This window comes from Sus scrofa, chromosome 6, assembly GCF_054392235.1.
Source record: "Sus scrofa isolate SSC_HxYL_T2T_F1_AM1 chromosome 6, Sscrofa_HxYL_maternal_Yorkshire_Landrace_v2.0, whole genome shotgun sequence".
Lineage (NCBI taxonomy): Eukaryota > Metazoa > Chordata > Mammalia > Artiodactyla > Suidae > Sus > Sus scrofa.
Genome location: NC_139388.1, coordinates 49,094,356 through 49,109,749, shown reverse-complemented (window position 1 = coordinate 49,109,749; position 15,394 = coordinate 49,094,356). Strand labels below are relative to the sequence as shown.

Sequence of the window (15,394 nt, the reverse complement as noted above, 5' to 3'; positions counted from 1 at the left end):
GGAAGGATGCAAACAGCACTGGCAACAAGGCTTGACCAGATATTTTTATTGGGTCGCTGCTCCCTGTCCGTCCCCCATGCGGTCGGGATAGGCTAGGCCTGGCACTCGGCCTCCGAAGCGGTACGTGTACTTGCGCCCCCCGCTCTTGAGCACGATGTCGCGGCGGTAGTAGTAGCGCAGGCCTCGGCTCAGCTTCTCATAATTCATGCCGGGCTTCCTCTTGCGTTCGCCCCACAGCCGCGCCACCTAGTTGGGAGGCCCGGCTTAGTCCGAGAGGGCGGGAGGGGCTCGCCTTGACAACAGATGGGCGTGGGGGGGTGGTCCTGGTAGAGTCTGCACAGTGCTTAGTCGGGGCGGAGCAGAGTTGAGATGAGGGCGAGGCGGGGGGCGGGGCCTAGCGCTAGGCAAAGCGAATGGCGAGGCTAAGGGATCACTAGCAGACAGGGACGGGACTTGGCCGGGGTGGGAAGCTGCCCCACCTCTTTGGGGTCGCACAGTTGGAACTCGCGGCTGTTGCCCGTCCAGCGGATGCAGCTGCTACGCGTCCCGTCGTGGAGCAGCTCCAGGAGGAACTGCCACAGCTGAATGGGACCTGCGGGGTGGGGGCACGTGAACACTCAGGTTCCCTGGTCCCAGATCATGTCGTTTCGATGACCCAGGAGTCCGGATCCTCTCCTCCTCGGGACCAACAAGTCCGGATATAAGGGACCCAAGAGTTGGCCTCGGGGACCCAGGCATCCGGGACTCCCATCTCTAAGATTAAGGAGTTTGGCTGCCCCACCTTGGAAATCTAGGCAGCCAGACCCTCATCCCTTTCTTCTCACTTAATCCAGGAGCCTTGGTCCTCGTCCCTTGCTTCCCAGAAGACGGCCAGTGTCTCAGTCCTCTCCTCCCTCAAGACCCAGGAGCAAGGGCACGGTCCCCTCCCCTCTGGAGCCCTGCCAGTTTCCCAGGTCCCTCCCCTAAGGCGCCTAGGCCCCGCCTCGTTAGACTCCGGGTCCTCTCCCTGGGGACAAAGTCTCGGGAACCTCACCTCGGTGGTTCGTCTTGGGATAATGAGCTAAGGTTGCACGGTCCGACTGCTGGCTCGGTACGGAGGAAGTGGTGAGATCTGAACCCTGGTACTCCTTTGAAGAGGTGGTGCAATCCGTGTGCAGCCCCCAGTCCCAGGAGGTGGTATAGTCCGAGCCTGAAGGCCCGCCCCACGGAGTGGCAGAGTCCGCGCGCGGCTCGCCGCAGAGGCCCTTGTCCCAGTAGGTGGCGCCGTCAGGGCCAATAGAAGAGTCCCAGCTGGTGGAGCTGGCGGCGACCGGGGCGCGCGACCAAGAGTTGGCACCTTCAGCGGAGGTGGCACTGTTTCCGCTGGCTGCCTCTTCCGAGCCAGCCAAGGGGGCGGGGCCCAGGGCCTGGGAGACCCGGCTCCAAGGGACCGAGCCGCTGTACGGCAGGTCTGTCCAATCTCCGGACCACGGAAGAGCCTGAGGGACGGGTTCTGTGAGGACGAACGGACCCCAAGTGAGAGGAGCCCAGGTGTCCCGATCCCCTGCCCCCTCGGGGGTTCTAGGAGTCAAAGCTCTCAGCCTTGGCGCCTGAGGCCCCACGCTCCCGGATCTAGGACCTGCCACCTTGAGGACACCGGCATCCCCGTCCTAGTCCCGTTCCCCCTCCAAGATCGCGGAATCGAAACCTCCAGTTACTGTGGGAGACACTCACCCGCGCCCCATGGAGCTTCTGGGTTCGGTAATGCGGAGACCCAGTCCGGCTGTGGAATCCCTGGGACAGATAAGGATGAAGCTGAGTTTAGGGAGGGGTGTGCACAGTGGCTACAGACTCCCCTCAGCCACTCACCTGCGCTCTTTATTTGTTCGGGACGAGAGTTGTGACCCCAGCCCCTACTCACTCAAGCCTAGGACTCAGGACCCTGGCCCCCTCCTCCTCCTCCTCCAAGCTCTGGAGTTCAAGCCCACATCCCTCTCCCAGTTCAACCCGGGGAATCCAGGCACTCCCCCTTCCTCCCACAGACCTAGGAGCCCAGCCTCTCACCTTCTCCAGCACCCTGAGGTCCCAGCCCACAGCCAGTTTTCCAGTATGTCTCCGCTGTCAGCCTGTCCCCTGGGAGTGCCAGTTCAGGGAAATAGAAGTCGAATTCAGCTCCTTCTGCAAGCAGTAAGGTTAGAGCCCCGTCAGGGTCGGTGGATGCTCCCACCTGGGCAAGCTCCCCACACACATGGCCTCAGCCCAGCAGCCTACCCAGTCCTGACAGTCTGTTCCCCAGGGGCACTTCCTGTGGCGATGCTTCATCCCAGTTCCACAAGTCCATGGATGCCAGTAGTGAATGTTCTGGGTCAAAAGAAAAAAAAGCACAGGGTGAGCTGGTGACACTTGGGGACCCTGGAGTCTGGGCCCCATCCCCTGCTTCCCTCAGATGGAGGAATCCAGGCCTCTGCTCCCTCTTTCCCCAGGACCCTGGAATCTTGGCCTCCAGTGTCCTTTTCTCTCTCACCAGGAGGAAGGGCCCCCAGACACCCAGTCTTCCAGTCCCCTGTTCATGGCTCACCTCTGGCAGATCCCTGTGCCCCCAGCCAGGGGTCTCAGCCCCATTTCATACCACATACCCCCTCCTCTGGGGGCCTGGGCAGGGGGGAATTTTCCAAGACGTCAGAGCGGGGGTCGCAGCCCGGGTCAAGTTGCAGGGGCCGAGGCGGGGCCAAGCTGTGCCACCCCCTCCCCACCCACCTCTGCCCCCTGGGATGGCCTCAAGCCTCCACGGTAGCTTTGGGGTGTCTTGGACTTGAGCAGGAGCCTGGGAAACAATGGGATGGGCATGACCTGGGGTGCAGAGGGGTGTTTCTGGGTTGACTGGAATGGGGAGGGGAAGGGGGCTTGGGGACTTGATCCTGTGACATGGGAGGTGATGGGGGAGGAGGGCCTGGGGTCAGCTGGGCTGCACCAGGCTTATCTGCAACAGGAAGGGGGATTTCCGGCCAGACCCCTGGTCAGCAGACGTCACAATCCGCAGGGGGCCTGCGGGGGATATGGTGGGGGTTGGTTGGTCGACCTGGGATCTTCCACCAGGCTGTTTTCCCCTTCGAGGGCTTTGAGGAGGAAGTTCTGGGGCTGCTTCAGCAGACAGTAACATCAACAATATAAACAATAACAACAGTGACAATAATGGTTAACATTTTTTGAGGGCTCATTGCTTGCTACTAACTGTGCCATGGGCCTTTGTTTAATTCTCTTAGGAAGTGGGTACTAGTCTTACCCTGACTTTATGAAAGGGGAAATTGAGGTGCGTTTCCTCCTACTTTTCTTCATCTCCAGAATCCATCATGCCCTTCCATGCTGTCATAGTTTAGGCACATGAGGAAATTAGAGTATGAACTGAATATGAGATAATTAGTTATTTTCTTAGATGTGATAATGGTATTATGATATGGAAGCTATCTTTATAAGGTTATGAAACAGATATTTATGAGTGAAGTGTTATGATGTCTGTATTTGTTTCCAATGACTCAGCCAAAAAAACCCACCCATGTATACTTGTAACATATACTTACATGCATGCAATATTTGGGACACACTTATGCAAATTTTTTTTTTTTTTTTCTTTTTAGAGCTGCACCCGCTGCGTAAGGAAGTTCCCGGGCTAGGGATCGAATCAGAGTTACAGTTGCCAGCCACAGCCACAGCCACAGCCATGCAGGATCCGAGCTGCATCTGCGACCTACATCACAGCTCACGGCAACACCGGATCCTTACCCCACTGAACAGGGCCAGGGATCCAACCTGCATCCTCATGGGTCCTAGTTGGGTTCTTAACCCACTGAGCCCCAACAGAAATCCTCTTCTGTCCATGTTACACAAGGGAAACTGGGCCTCAAGAGGAAGAGCCACTCACCAGGTCACATAGTAGGTATTTGAGGGGGTCCTGGGAATGGACCCAGCTTTGGTTGAGCCAGAGCTCTCTGGCTTCACCGGGCCCTCCATCCATCTAACCTAGGGATCTAACCCGGTTGTGCCCCCACCAGGCCTGGGCCTCCTCTCCCTGAAGCTGCCCTCTCTTATGTGTGTCTGTCTCTCTGGCCCTGGGTCTCTGTTGTACCAGGCCTGACTCCAGTAAGGCCTTGACACCTAGTTCCTCCCCATCTCTGTCTTTAGTGTTCCTGTCTCTCTCCTTCTCTGGGTTTTTTCCCACCTCCCTCCCCGTTGTGTTGTCTCTGACCCATAGTTCTCTTTCTCTGTCTCCCTCCCCATTTCTCTCACTCTGCTCACTACCTCCCCTCCATCTCTGCCCATCTGTCTTTCAGCCCCATGATTGATCTTTCTCTCTCCTCAGGACTTAAAATGCACATCTTTTTTAAGACGCTCCTTTCCGGAATTCCCGTTGTGGCACAGTGGAAATGAATCTAGCTAGGGACCATGAGGTTGTGGGTTTGATCCCTGGCCTCCCTCAGTGGTTTAAGGATCTGGTATTGCCATCAGCTGTGGCATAGATCACAGAGGCAGCTCGGATCTGGCGTTGCTGTGGCTGTGGCACAGGCTGGTGGCTATAGCTCCAATTTGACCCCTAGCCTGGGAACCTCCATATGCCATGGGTGCGGCCCTAAAAAAAGACCAAAAAAGAAAAAAAAAATGCTTCTGGAATCATTCCTCTTGCCCTCTCCTCCCCTGCCTGCAGCGAATGGAAGGGGATCAGGAGTAGGGGGGCCAGTGATGTGGAGAAGGGGTTTGAGGGTTCTGGGGCTGGGTGGTCCAGCCCAGGTGTGGGGGAAGGGGGCTGAAGGACACTTCCTGCCATTGAAGGGAGGCCCTCATCCCTCTAACCAGACTGGAAAATGTGACGTCAGAGGAGGCAGTCAGGGAGGGAGACAGGAACACAGAAACTTGATACCTCTCCTGAGTGACCTGCTTCCCTGAGAGGGGCCTGGGCATTGTTCTTGGCTCCCTCCCAAGCCCTCTCCCAGGGCGGGTTCTGGCAGCTCTGTCCCTGGGAGATGCTCATCCCCTCCCCTGGCCTGAACCATGCCATCTCCCTCCTCTGCCTGGTCGACGCTCCAGCCTCCTTCCAGAACCCCAGCTTTTTCTGAAGTGCAAATCTGTGATGCCAGTCCCCTGCTTGAACTTTAGCTCAGCTTCTCAAGGCTGGCTTCTGCCTTTAGGGTAAAGTCTAAGCTCTCCGTCTGGCATTCAAGGTCCTGTGTGGACACCTCTTCAGTCAAGCAGACAAGCCTGGAGCTGGGGAGACTCAAAGACGCAGAAAGAGGAGAGAGACTCAGAGAGATACAGGCACAAAGAGACAAGAAACAGAGGGGCAGAGTTCCCTCTGTGGCACAATGGGTTAAGAATTGGACTGCAGGAGTTCCCATTGTGGCTCAGTGGTTAATGAACACAACTAGTATCCATGAGGACGTGGGTTTGATCCCTGGCCTTGCTCAGTGGGTTAAGGATCTGGCGTTGCCGTGAGCTGTGGTGTAAGTTGCAGAGGTGGCTTCAATCTGGCCTTGCCGTGTCTGTGACATAGGCCAGTGGCTACAGCTCCAATTTGATACCTAGCCTGGGAACCTCCATATGCCGCAGGTGCAGCCCTAAAAAGACCAAAAAAAAAGAAAAGAGAAAAAAAAGAATCAGACTGCAGTGGCTTGGGTCACTGTGGAGATGCAGGTTCAGTTCCAGGGCCAGCACAGTGGCTTAAAAAGACCTGGCATTGTTGCAGCTGTGCCTTGGATTCAGTTCTGGTCTGGGCAACTTCCACAGGCTGTGGGTGAGGCCGTAAAATTAAAAATGGGGGGGCGCACTCACAGAGAAACAGAAACACTCAAAGTGGTAAGAGCAGGAGAAGTCAGCTGGGTTTTGGCAGTGTGCAGAAACTGGAAAACAGTCTCAGAGATCTAGAGGATGAGAACTGCAGAGCGGAGGAGAGAGAGACAGCAAGAGAATGAGATGGTCTCAGATGTAGCCAGTTCCTTCAAGAAGCCCCCCCTGACTCTCAGGTCATCACCCTGGGATCCCCCATCCCAACCCTGACAACTCTGGGCGGTCACTGTCTGGCAACGGCCAAACCCATCTTGCACCACTGAGCTCAGAGGGAACAGGGCCGGGGACTCTATTTTAATAAAGTCATCACTGTGTTCCCAGCACTGCCCAGGCTTTCAGTGAGAGTCTGCTGAATGGATGAAAGCCTGGAAGGTTGTGAGCTCCAGAGAGCGGGGCCCAGAAGACCCCTAGCTTGGTGCTGGGAACACAAGCTAGAGTCAGGAGGCCATGGGTCTGAGCTTTGGCTTGCCTTTGGCCTTGCCCTAAGCCTCTTCCTTCCTCTTCTGTGGAATGGGCTGCACTGAACGTGTACTGAAGAGGTTTCAAGATATAATGACACACAGCAGAGACTGAAAAATGCCCATCTGTGTGTATGTCTGTGTAAACTTTCAAGGCTCCTCACAATTTCTAGGTGGGGGGATGCTCAGTCCTGCTCCCCAAAGTGTGTTTCCAAGCCCACCAGGGATGGAAATGAACGTAAATTTATTGAAACTGGTTTTGGGGAGGATGGATGGGTGGGTAGCCAAGGGTTTTCCGAAGAACTGGGAAGGAGCCAGTGCCTGGCTGGGTGGGAGGGGTGCCGACCACAGACCCTATCTCAGGCCCAATTTCTTCTTCTCCTTCTGCTTCTTGCGTACCACGTCCAGGTTCCGATCCTTCCACATGCTCTTGCGCAGCTTAATGGGGCGTGAGCCCACATACTTCCCTGTAGGAATGGAGGGTTCAAGGTCAGGCTTGGGGTCAGGCTCAGGCCAGATGCCCACCATGCCCACTGACCCTAGGAGAGGCCTCACCCACCATTCATCTCACGCATGGCGCGCACATAGTCACTGGGGTCCTTAAAGCTGACGAAGCCATAGCCCTTGGTCTTGCCCGTGCGTTTGTCACGGATCACCTTAGCCTTAAGGAAGGATGGGAAGCGGCTGAAGGCTCGTGCCAAGATGTCATCGTTCACCTCATTGCCCAGATCCCCACAGAAGATCCGGAAGTCATCTGGGATTGGAGAGAGGAAGTCAGAGGATGCAACTGTGTGGCCCAGTGTCTGCCCTATCAAATGACTCCACCTTCCCTGGAAGCAGCGCCCAAACCCTCCTCCCTCTGTACCCTCAGTGATCTCTGCCTAGGGCCCTCTCAGTTGAAACAGCCAATGCCTGCAGACTATTTACCTTGTGCTAGGCTCTCTGCTAAGCACCCATGGGGTTTTAACACATGTGGTACTCCCAATAACCCTTTACACTGAGGAACAGAGACGTCTAGTCACCTGCCCAAAGTCAACCGGGAAGCAGCAGAGCTGGGACAAGAGCTCAGGCATCTGGCTCCCAAGTCCTCACTTTGAACTAACTACACTGCCCTGCCTCTCCCTAGGGCCAGTTCCCCTGCTTCCATGATGAGCCCCTGAATCTTCCTAGCCCTGGCTTGTCCTCCAAGCCCCCAGCATCATTTAGTCTCCTAAACACCTCCCTGGGGACATTCCCTGGGCCTCTGACACCTACTGGCTCTCATAATGGCACCCCAATACCACAGACTTCTTTCCTTAGCTCTGCTTCCTCTGCAGAGCCCACTCTAATCTCCCCTGGGGTCCCAGAACACACTGCCTGATTCTTCTCGAAGGTCAACCTCAGCTGCCATTCCTGGACATATCCCCTGGGCTGGGCCAGAGCCTTGACCAAATGTGCTCCAGCCCAAAGAATATCTTCCTCTATGAGCACACATTACTACTATCCCTTTGCTGGAGATGAGGAAAACAAAGCTTGAAGGGCTAAGTGACTTGCCCAAGGTCACAGAACTAGGGTCTACAGCCTGCACTGGCCACATCTGGGCTGATGCTGCCATGGCTCTGGCCTGGGGCAGGTAGAAGGTCCAGGAAAAGAGGCAGAAGTCAAGGACTGGGATAGGAGGTAGGCCCCCTTCCTTAGCTACCAATGTGGTGGCCCCACAGCTCCTGTGACTAAGGACACTCTTTGAGAACAAAGTAAGTCACCCCAGGCAGAAAAAATCTGACAAACTCAGAGGGTGGGATCATCCATCTACAAATCAACTGAACACTTCAAAAAACTACTACCCACCAGGCAAAGTGGGGGGAGGGAGACAGTTCTCATTGGAAGATAATCAGTGACATAAAATCACATGCATCCTAGTTCAGGGAAAAACAGCTGCAATGATAGCTTAGGAACAACTGGGAAAATATGAGTACAAATGGAATCGGAGTTACCATAGAATTATTGTTAATTTTCTTAAATGTGTTAATGGTATAATGACATGGAAAGAAAATACCACTTTTCTTAGGAGATGAATACTGAAGTATTTAGAAGTGAAGTGATAACTTCATTTATAATTTGCTTTAAATGACTGAGCAGAAAGCATAAAAAGATACATACACATGGAGAGATAAAAATATAGCAAAACATCGGCTGCTGAATTTAGACAGTAGACACACAGTTGTTCACAGGGCAATTCAGTACCGGAGGTGGGCTCAGCTCATTGTGCCTGCCCCACAGAGGGGTGTGAGTCGCCTGCTTCAATTTCCCTTGCCTGAGCAGCACCAGCCCCGCCCTGAGCCCTCTAACCTGCATCCCACTCCAGAAGGCTGGGGTCTTCCCAGCTGCTCCCAGCTGCCGTGCGAATGCAGCGCTTCAATTTCTCTGGCTTTCCTTTCTTTTTGTCCTCACCCAGAGGCTCTGGGACCTGCAGAGGAAAGGGATGGGGTGCAAAGGGCTCGATGCTGGAGTCTTCTGGACTCATCTCCCCCACTTTCCTTTGCCCCCTGGCCCTCTCACTCCCATAGTTAAAGGACTGGATGTGCCTTGGGGGTGTCAGGTATGTGTGTCTGTCCCCCCTCCCCCACCTCCTCCCAACCCCTCCAATTTCCTGGGCTCCTCCTCCCTCTATGGACAGAAGATGACACATGTTTCCATGGGAGGAAGCCCATGGGCTCTTACCTGCCCAACCAGCACTTTCTGTCCCCCTAGCACTGCCCCACTCCCAGCTTACCTCAAGAGCCATGAGGCCAGGCGGTGGCTCAGGCCTCGGGGGCCGGGGTCTCGGACGCAGGGACAGGAGCTCAGGAATGCGCAGCGGGGGCAGTAGGCCTCGCACAACTTCCAGCGGGAGGGGCAGGGGCTCGGGCTCAGGCAAAGGCATGGCCAGGGCCAGTGGAAGGCTGGGCCCAATGACTGCAGGGCCAGCTGGGGCACCTCCTGCTCCCACGGCCACTGCTGCACTAGCCTCCTCCAGCCCAGCGGCCGCTGCCACCACAGCCTCCTCTTTCTCTTTCAGGCCCAGCCCCAGGCCTAGGCCCAGCTCTCGGGGTGTTGCTGGCTCTTCCTGCAGGCAAAAGGAGAGCTTGAGGGGGGACCAGATCACAGGCTCAGGCCTCACTCCCACCCCCATCCTGTCCAACAGAGCAAGAGCATGGGGGTCAGAAAGCAAGCAAGAGACACCTAGAAGGGGAAAGGAGTCTCTAGTTAGATGCAAACACAGAGACACAGAAACCCAGGCAGAGAGACAGACAGATACAGGGACAAAAAAAAAAACACATCAAGGCAGAAAAACAGAGAGGGACAATCAAAGGAAAAATAGAGGAAAAACAGAGATGCAGCGAGAGAAATATACTTCTAACTCATGTTCTCTCTCTACACACTCACAAAAAGGGGAAACAGAAAGATCTGGCCATAGAAAGAAATAGGGAGGGACAGAGACATGAAGAGCGGGGAAAGCCAACTCGGTAGGCACAACCCATGAGGCCAGGATGCGGGTATCCTGGCCATCGCACCTCTGACCTGCAGTTCCCTGCCCACACTCACCAGAGGAGGCCTCAAAGCAGCCATGGAGCTCAGGGGGGGCCCTGGGGCCCGAGCCATCGGTGGCAGCATCATAGGTGGTCCAGGGGGCCCAGGCAGAGGGGGGCCCACAAGGGCCTGGTGTGGGGGCCGCAGGGCCATAGGGCGGGGTCCAGCTGCTGCAGAAGAAAGAGCAGAATCTGTCAGGGTGTTAGTGGGGGAGTCAGAGGGTTGTGGGGGTGTTACGTGGCAGGGATGATGACCCTGGCTCCCTCACCTGCTCTCTGTAGCACGTGAGGGATGAACGCTGGATGCAGAATAGGGGCCCTCTGGGGGGCCACAGCTGTGGGAGAGAGAGATGGGGGTGTGTGTCATGGGGGCCTGGGACACTTGGGGCAAGGCGTGTGCAAGTGCGGAGTTTCAGCATCCAAGAAATCCTGGAGAAGAAGCCTGGAGAGTCTTCTGGGAGATGCAGAGATCTTTGCATTTGTTCATTAAGCAAAAATTTACCACTAATGATCTCCTCTGGGCCTGGCCCTGTCCTGGGCAATGCTAGGGACACAGTCAAAGATCATGAGCTCTTGGGAAGCGAGAACAGACCCATCACCAGAGATCAACAGCTGGTAATCAGAGCTGGGACAGGGGAAAGTGCAGGCTGGGTGATGCGGCTTCAGGGGAGGAAGCTCAGGAAGCGGTGGGAGCCCAGAAGAGCCCTATGACCTCGCCCAGTGGGACTAGAGAAGGCTTCCCAGAGAAAGGGACCTGTGAGCTGAGACCCAAAGGATAATGAAGAGCTGGTCAGGCAAAGGCTAAGCTTGGAAATATTACTGTACTGGCAAAGAGAACATTTTTTTTCTCTTTTGGCTGCACTTTCAACATATGGGCTGGAGAGCGAATCCAAGCTGCAGCTGTAGCAACACCATTGTACTGGACCAGGGATCGAACTGGTGCCTCCACAGGGACAAACCAGATCATTAACCCACTGCGCCACAGTGGGAACTCCAAGAAGACTATTTACAGGTGTTCCTGTCATTGCGCGGCAGAGATGAATCCGACTAGGAACCATGAGGTTGCGTGTTCAATCCCTGGCCTTGCTCAGTGGGTTAAGGAGCAGGTGTTGCCCTGAGCTGTGGTGTAGTTACAGACATGGCTTGGATCTGGCATTGCTGTGGCTGTGGCATAGGCTAGCAGCTGCAGCTCCGGTTGAACCCCTAGCCTGGGAGCCTCCAATTGCCACGGGTGTGACCCTAAAAAGCAAAAAAAAAAAAAAAAAAAAAAAGAATTATTTTCAAACCTTTTTTTTTTTTTTGGCTACATCCACGGCATATGGAGGCTCCTAGGCTAGGGGGCCAATCGGACATGCAGCTGCTGGTCTATGCCACAGCCACAGCAATGCCAGATTCAAGCAGTGTCTGTGAACTACGCCACAGCTCACGGCAATGCTGGATCCTCAGCCCACTGAGTGAGGCCAGGGATCAAACCCGTGTCCTCATGGATGCTAGTCAGATTCATTAACCCACGATGGGAACGCCTATAAACCAAATTTTTTCATTTTTCAGTTTAGTGTATCTGTAATAGAAAGGTCAGGAGGTCAGTAGGCATCCAAGTACAGTCTTATTGGCTGAACCATGTATGCCCCCTGGAGGACACCCGGGAGCCACAGCAGGGTTTGAAGCTGTGCAGGGGGACTAGGTCAGATTTGATCAAAACTATTAAAATATAGGAGTTAAACCTTCTCATATTGTCAGATAAAAGAAAAGTGTAACGAGTCGTTCCTGTGTGGCTCAGTGGGTTAAGGATCCAGAGTTATCCCTGCAGTGGCTTGGGTCACTGCTGTGGTGCAGGTTTGATCTCTGGCCTGGGAACTTCTGCATGCCACGAGAGTGGCCAAGTGTAACAAGATTTAAAATTAACACAATTAACAAGTTGGATCTAACAGAGATTATACCAGAACTTTATAGAACACAGGTCTTTTTCATCCACATAAGGAAGTGATATCACAAAAACTGACGTCTCAACGACACAAAGGGTGACATGTGGAAAGGAGAGATTTTAGTTGATTTTGGTGAGCTTAATTTTGATTTAGCTGATAAGTTTTGGAAAATTAAAGTTGGGTGACAATGAACAGGGGAGAGAAGGGACCTTAATAAGAGCCTGCTGGCACATCCCATCAATGTTTGGAGCTCCTTGGGAGGAAATGGGGATCTCCGCAAGGGACCAGGGGATGTAGGGGCTTGACTGGGAGGTGAGGAGGATAAGTGCATGTTTGATGCTTTATTCATCCCAAAGGTGATGACACCAAGACTTCAGCCCTTCAGGGAACTTATATTTTAGAGGAAGCAAAGGAAGATAACCATGGTAAGTAAATTGTGTAACTGGTTATAAAGTATGAAGTGCTATGAAGAAAACCTAGGGATTAAGAGTGACAGTATGGGAGGTGGTTTACAATGATCAAGTGAAGCCTTATTGAGGTCAAACTGAAAGTTCATGATCAGGCTTATGCTTTAGAAAGATGATGATATCACAGGGATGAAATGGCGGGCGAAGTAGTTGAAACTAGAGTACTTGGTTATCATGGGATTCCCTTGCCCGACCTACCTGCTCGCCTCAGGAACATGGCTTCTCGAGCCTCTGGACTGTCCAGGTGACTCCGGTCACCGGGGCCAAAGCCAACTGTTGTGAAGGGAGAGATGAGGATGATGTGAGGAAAGTCCCTTTTCACCACCCTGTCTGATTTCCTGGTTCCCTTGCCCCATCACTCCTTACTTACCTGGGCCCACAAAAGGTGGGCCACCCACCATGGGAGGAACCACTGTGGCTGCTGCAGCTGCTCGGGCCTCCAGAGTCTGTTGGACCTGTGGGGGAGGAGGTTGGGTGAGGGGCTGATTCAGTGCAGTGCCCCCCAAGGGTTTCATTCTCCATGCCATGTGGCTATCTGCCAAACTTTAGGTCTCAGCTAAAACATCACTTTTCAGAGAGCCTTTTGGGATCATACTAGCTAAAGGTGTCCTTAACCCCTCCCAACTGCAACTTCTTTCTTCATCCTACTGCATCTTCCCCAAAGCACTTAGCACTGTCTGAAATTATGCCCAGCTTGTCCTCCTCATCTCCTGTGCTACCACCCTGGTCCAAGCCAGCATTATCTCTTGCCTAGAGTATTATGGTAGCCTCTTCCTCAGACTTCTTTTTTTTTTTTTTTTTGTCTTTTTTGCTATTTCTTTGGGCCGCTCCTGGGGCATATGGAGCTTCCCAGGCTAGGGGGTGAATCGGAGCTGCAGCCCCCGGCCTATGCCAGAGCCACAGCAATGCGGGATCTGAGCCGCGTCTGCAACCTATACCACAGCTCACGGCAACGCCGGATCCTTAACCCACTGAGCAAGGGCAGGGACCAAACCCGCAACCTCATGGTTCCTAGTCGGATTCGTTAACCACTGCGCCACGACGGGAACTCCCCTCAGACTTCTTGATTCTTCCCAGTCCCCTACAGTCTGTTCTCCAAACACAGCCAGAGAGACCCTGGTGACATCTAAGTTGGACCATATCACACCACTGCTCAAAACCCACTGCTTCCCATCTCAAAGTAAAAACCACAGTCCTTACGGTGACCCATAACGTTCAACTAGATCTGTCTCTCTCACCTCTCTGTCTTCATCTCCTCCCACTCTCTTCCTTGCTCACTCCATTCCAGCCACACTGTTTTTCCCGCCCTCCCGTGAATATGATGGATATGCACCAGCCTCATGGCCTTTACACTGGCAGTTCTCTCTGCTGAAAATACTCTTTCCCCAGATATCTGCATACTTCCCTCCATCGTGCCCTTTATTCTGCTTAAATGTCACCTCCTCAGAAAGGCTTTCCCTGACCACACTGGTTGATAAACCTGTCCTTCTTCCTCTACTTTGAGTAAAACATAAAACTCCAAAATGGCAGTGATTATTTTTCTCTGTTTTGTTCTTTGCTAGAATGGTGTTTGGTGCAGAAAAGGCACCCCAAAATTATTTATTGAGATAACGAACAAGTTTCATTTACCTGTTTTTTTTTTTTTTTATAAGTCTTTTAGAAGTCAGATACAGTCGGCTGTGGAGCACTTGAATGTGACTAATGAGACTAAGGAACTATTTAATTTTTTCTTTTTTTTTTTTTAGGGCTGCACCTGTGGCACATGGAGGTTCCCACGCTAGGAGTGGAATCAGAGCTACAGCTGATGGCCTACGCCACTGCAACTCGGGATCTGAGCTGTGTCTGCGATCTACACCACAGCCCACAGCAACACCGGATCCTCAACCCACTAAGTGAGGTCAGGATCAAACCGAATCCTCATGGATACCAGTGAGATTCATTTCCACTGTGGCATAACTGGAACTCCTATTTAACTTTAATATAAATCTTAAATAGATACAGAACATTTCCATCATTGCACAAAGTTCTACTGACCAGCATGATCTAGAATATAAGCTGCCACAGGGCAGAAATATCATTTGTTTTTGTCATTACTGGGTTCTCAGTGCCAGGCACATAAAATATTTGTCAAGCTAATCAATCAACAAGCCAACATGTCAATAGCTCTCTGTACACAAACACTGTGTTCGAAGTAGTGTGGTCTCCTACATGTCTTAGTTCAGCCTTACCTGCTGGTACGTGTTGGTCGCAATGATAGGGCGAATCACAGGAGCTGTTGGGACTTGCATTGCTTCTACTGTGGGGACCGTGGGCACCGCAGGCACAGCAGCTGGGATTCCGGTTACTGGAGCCCCCAAAACTTCTTGTTCAAACCTAGGGGAGCAGGACAAACACCACAGCTCAAGACTTTGCACCAACTCTGGAACTCTGGGTATATCGCGACAGTGCCTTCATCCCGGTCAACTTCTCCATCTTACTCCCGCCCCTACAATCCCGGAAGTCCCATTTCCCCAATATAGAGCCATAATTTGGGCCTATTGTGGCCTAGAGGCTCCAAGGCTCGACAGCTCTGGCTCTGGGACAGCTTTTATCGCGCCCTGTCGCAGGCCTTACAGGGCCATCTCCGCCTCCATCTCCTTCAAGCGTTCCTCGCCGCTCTTGCCCGGGATGCCGGTGCCGGGGCCCGGGACCACAGGTCCTCCTGTACCCGGGAGTCCCGGAGTTGGCCCCGCCCCGGCCATCGCTGCTGCCGTGGGTGTCGCCGCTACTACCGCCTCAGCTCAATTGCCTCTGCCGGTTCCGCTGTGTACTCTCGGGCTTCGTCGGGATGGGCGCCCGTGGATGGCGTATCATCGGAAGCGACGGGCGCCGGTACATGACATCATACGCCAACGGTGCTCGCCTTTGGATGGAGGGCCAATGAGAACCTAGCTAGCGCTAAGGGGCCCGCCCCACGGAGGAAAATAGGTCAATCAGCGTGCCGGAAAAACGAGTCAACGGAAGAACCTGGGTCTACAGAAGAGAGGTGTCCACGGCCACGCCTTCACGGAGGAACAGCGGCTAATGAGATTGCTGTAAAGTCAGTTGACCCCGTCCCTAAATTGGAAACTGGACCTTTGAGAACTCGGGCAAGTTTGGAGGTCCCTCCTGTGGTACTGTGAGGCCTATTGCAGAAGTTTTAA

The 15,394-nt window shown here is 53.6% G+C and overlaps 2 protein-coding genes across 7 annotated transcripts; both read right to left on the bottom strand.

Annotated features, from left to right (window-relative positions):
• Positions 1–31: 31 nt before the first annotated feature.
• On the bottom strand, positions 32–5,902 carry ETV2 (ETS variant transcription factor 2). Of its 3 annotated transcripts, none has more exons than XM_084960825.1 (7): positions 5,454–5,902; positions 2,251–3,786; positions 2,044–2,157; positions 1,714–1,773; positions 1,034–1,492; positions 480–592; positions 32–246 (listed from the first exon to the last, which is right to left on the bottom strand). In XM_084960825.1, exons 2-7 carry the CDS (start codon positions 2,318–2,320, stop codon positions 46–48), a joined length of 1,017 nt encoding a protein of 338 aa, XP_084816951.1. In that variant the 5' UTR covers positions 2,321–3,786; positions 5,454–5,902; the 3' UTR covers positions 32–45. The 3 variants fall into 3 exon arrangements, with proteins under 3 accessions (XP_084816951.1, XP_084816952.1, XP_020952864.1); XM_084960826.1 differs by lacking the exon at positions 5,454–5,902 and having other exon boundaries at positions 2,251–2,340; positions 2,558–2,961; XM_021097205.2 differs by having other exon boundaries at positions 2,251–5,902.
• A 597-nt stretch (positions 5,903–6,499) lies between these two features.
• Positions 6,500–15,036, bottom strand: RBM42 (RNA binding motif protein 42). 4 transcript variants are annotated; one of them, XM_003127066.5, is made up of 10 exons: positions 14,826–15,036; positions 14,441–14,585; positions 12,583–12,667; positions 12,411–12,485; positions 10,090–10,155; positions 9,837–10,012; positions 9,025–9,357; positions 8,601–8,718; positions 6,832–7,026; positions 6,500–6,739 (listed from the first exon to the last, which is right to left on the bottom strand). In XM_003127066.5, the coding sequence occupies exons 1-10, from the start codon at positions 14,951–14,953 to the stop codon at positions 6,627–6,629; spliced, it is 1,434 nt and encodes a 477-aa protein (XP_003127114.1). In that variant the 5' UTR covers positions 14,954–15,036; the 3' UTR covers positions 6,500–6,626. The 4 variants fall into 4 exon arrangements, with proteins under 4 accessions (XP_003127114.1, XP_020952841.1, XP_003127113.1 ...); XM_021097182.2 differs by lacking the exon at positions 10,090–10,155; XM_003127065.5 differs by lacking the exon at positions 10,090–10,155 and having other exon boundaries at positions 9,837–9,991.
• Between the last annotated feature and the right edge of the window lie 358 nt (positions 15,037–15,394).

Bases quoted from the DNA above. Each gene is read 5' to 3' on its own strand.
- ETV2 (XM_021097205.2), bottom strand. From the start codon at position 2,320: ATGGACTTGTGGAACTGGGATGAAGCATCGCCACAGGAAGTGCCCCTG. The intron at 1,774-2,043 runs GTGAGAGGCTGG...TATCTGTCCCAG, and splicing joins ACCTCAGGGTGCTGGAGAAG to GGATTCCACAGCCGGACTGG. The intron at 247-479 runs GTGGGGCAGCTT...CCTCCCAACTAG, and splicing joins AACTGTGCGACCCCAAAGAG to GTGGCGCGGCTGTGGGGCGA.
- RBM42 (XM_003127066.5), bottom strand. From the start codon at position 14,953: ATGGCCGGGGCGGGGCCAACTCCGGGACTCCCGGGTACAGGAGGACCT. The intron at 14,586-14,825 runs GTAAGGCCTGCG...CTGCTCCCCTAG, and splicing joins ATGGAGGCGGAGATGGCCCT to GTTTGAACAAGAAGTTTTGG. The intron at 12,486-12,582 runs GTAAGTAAGGAG...CCTTCACAACAG, and splicing joins CCCACCTTTTGTGGGCCCAG to TTGGCTTTGGCCCCGGTGAC.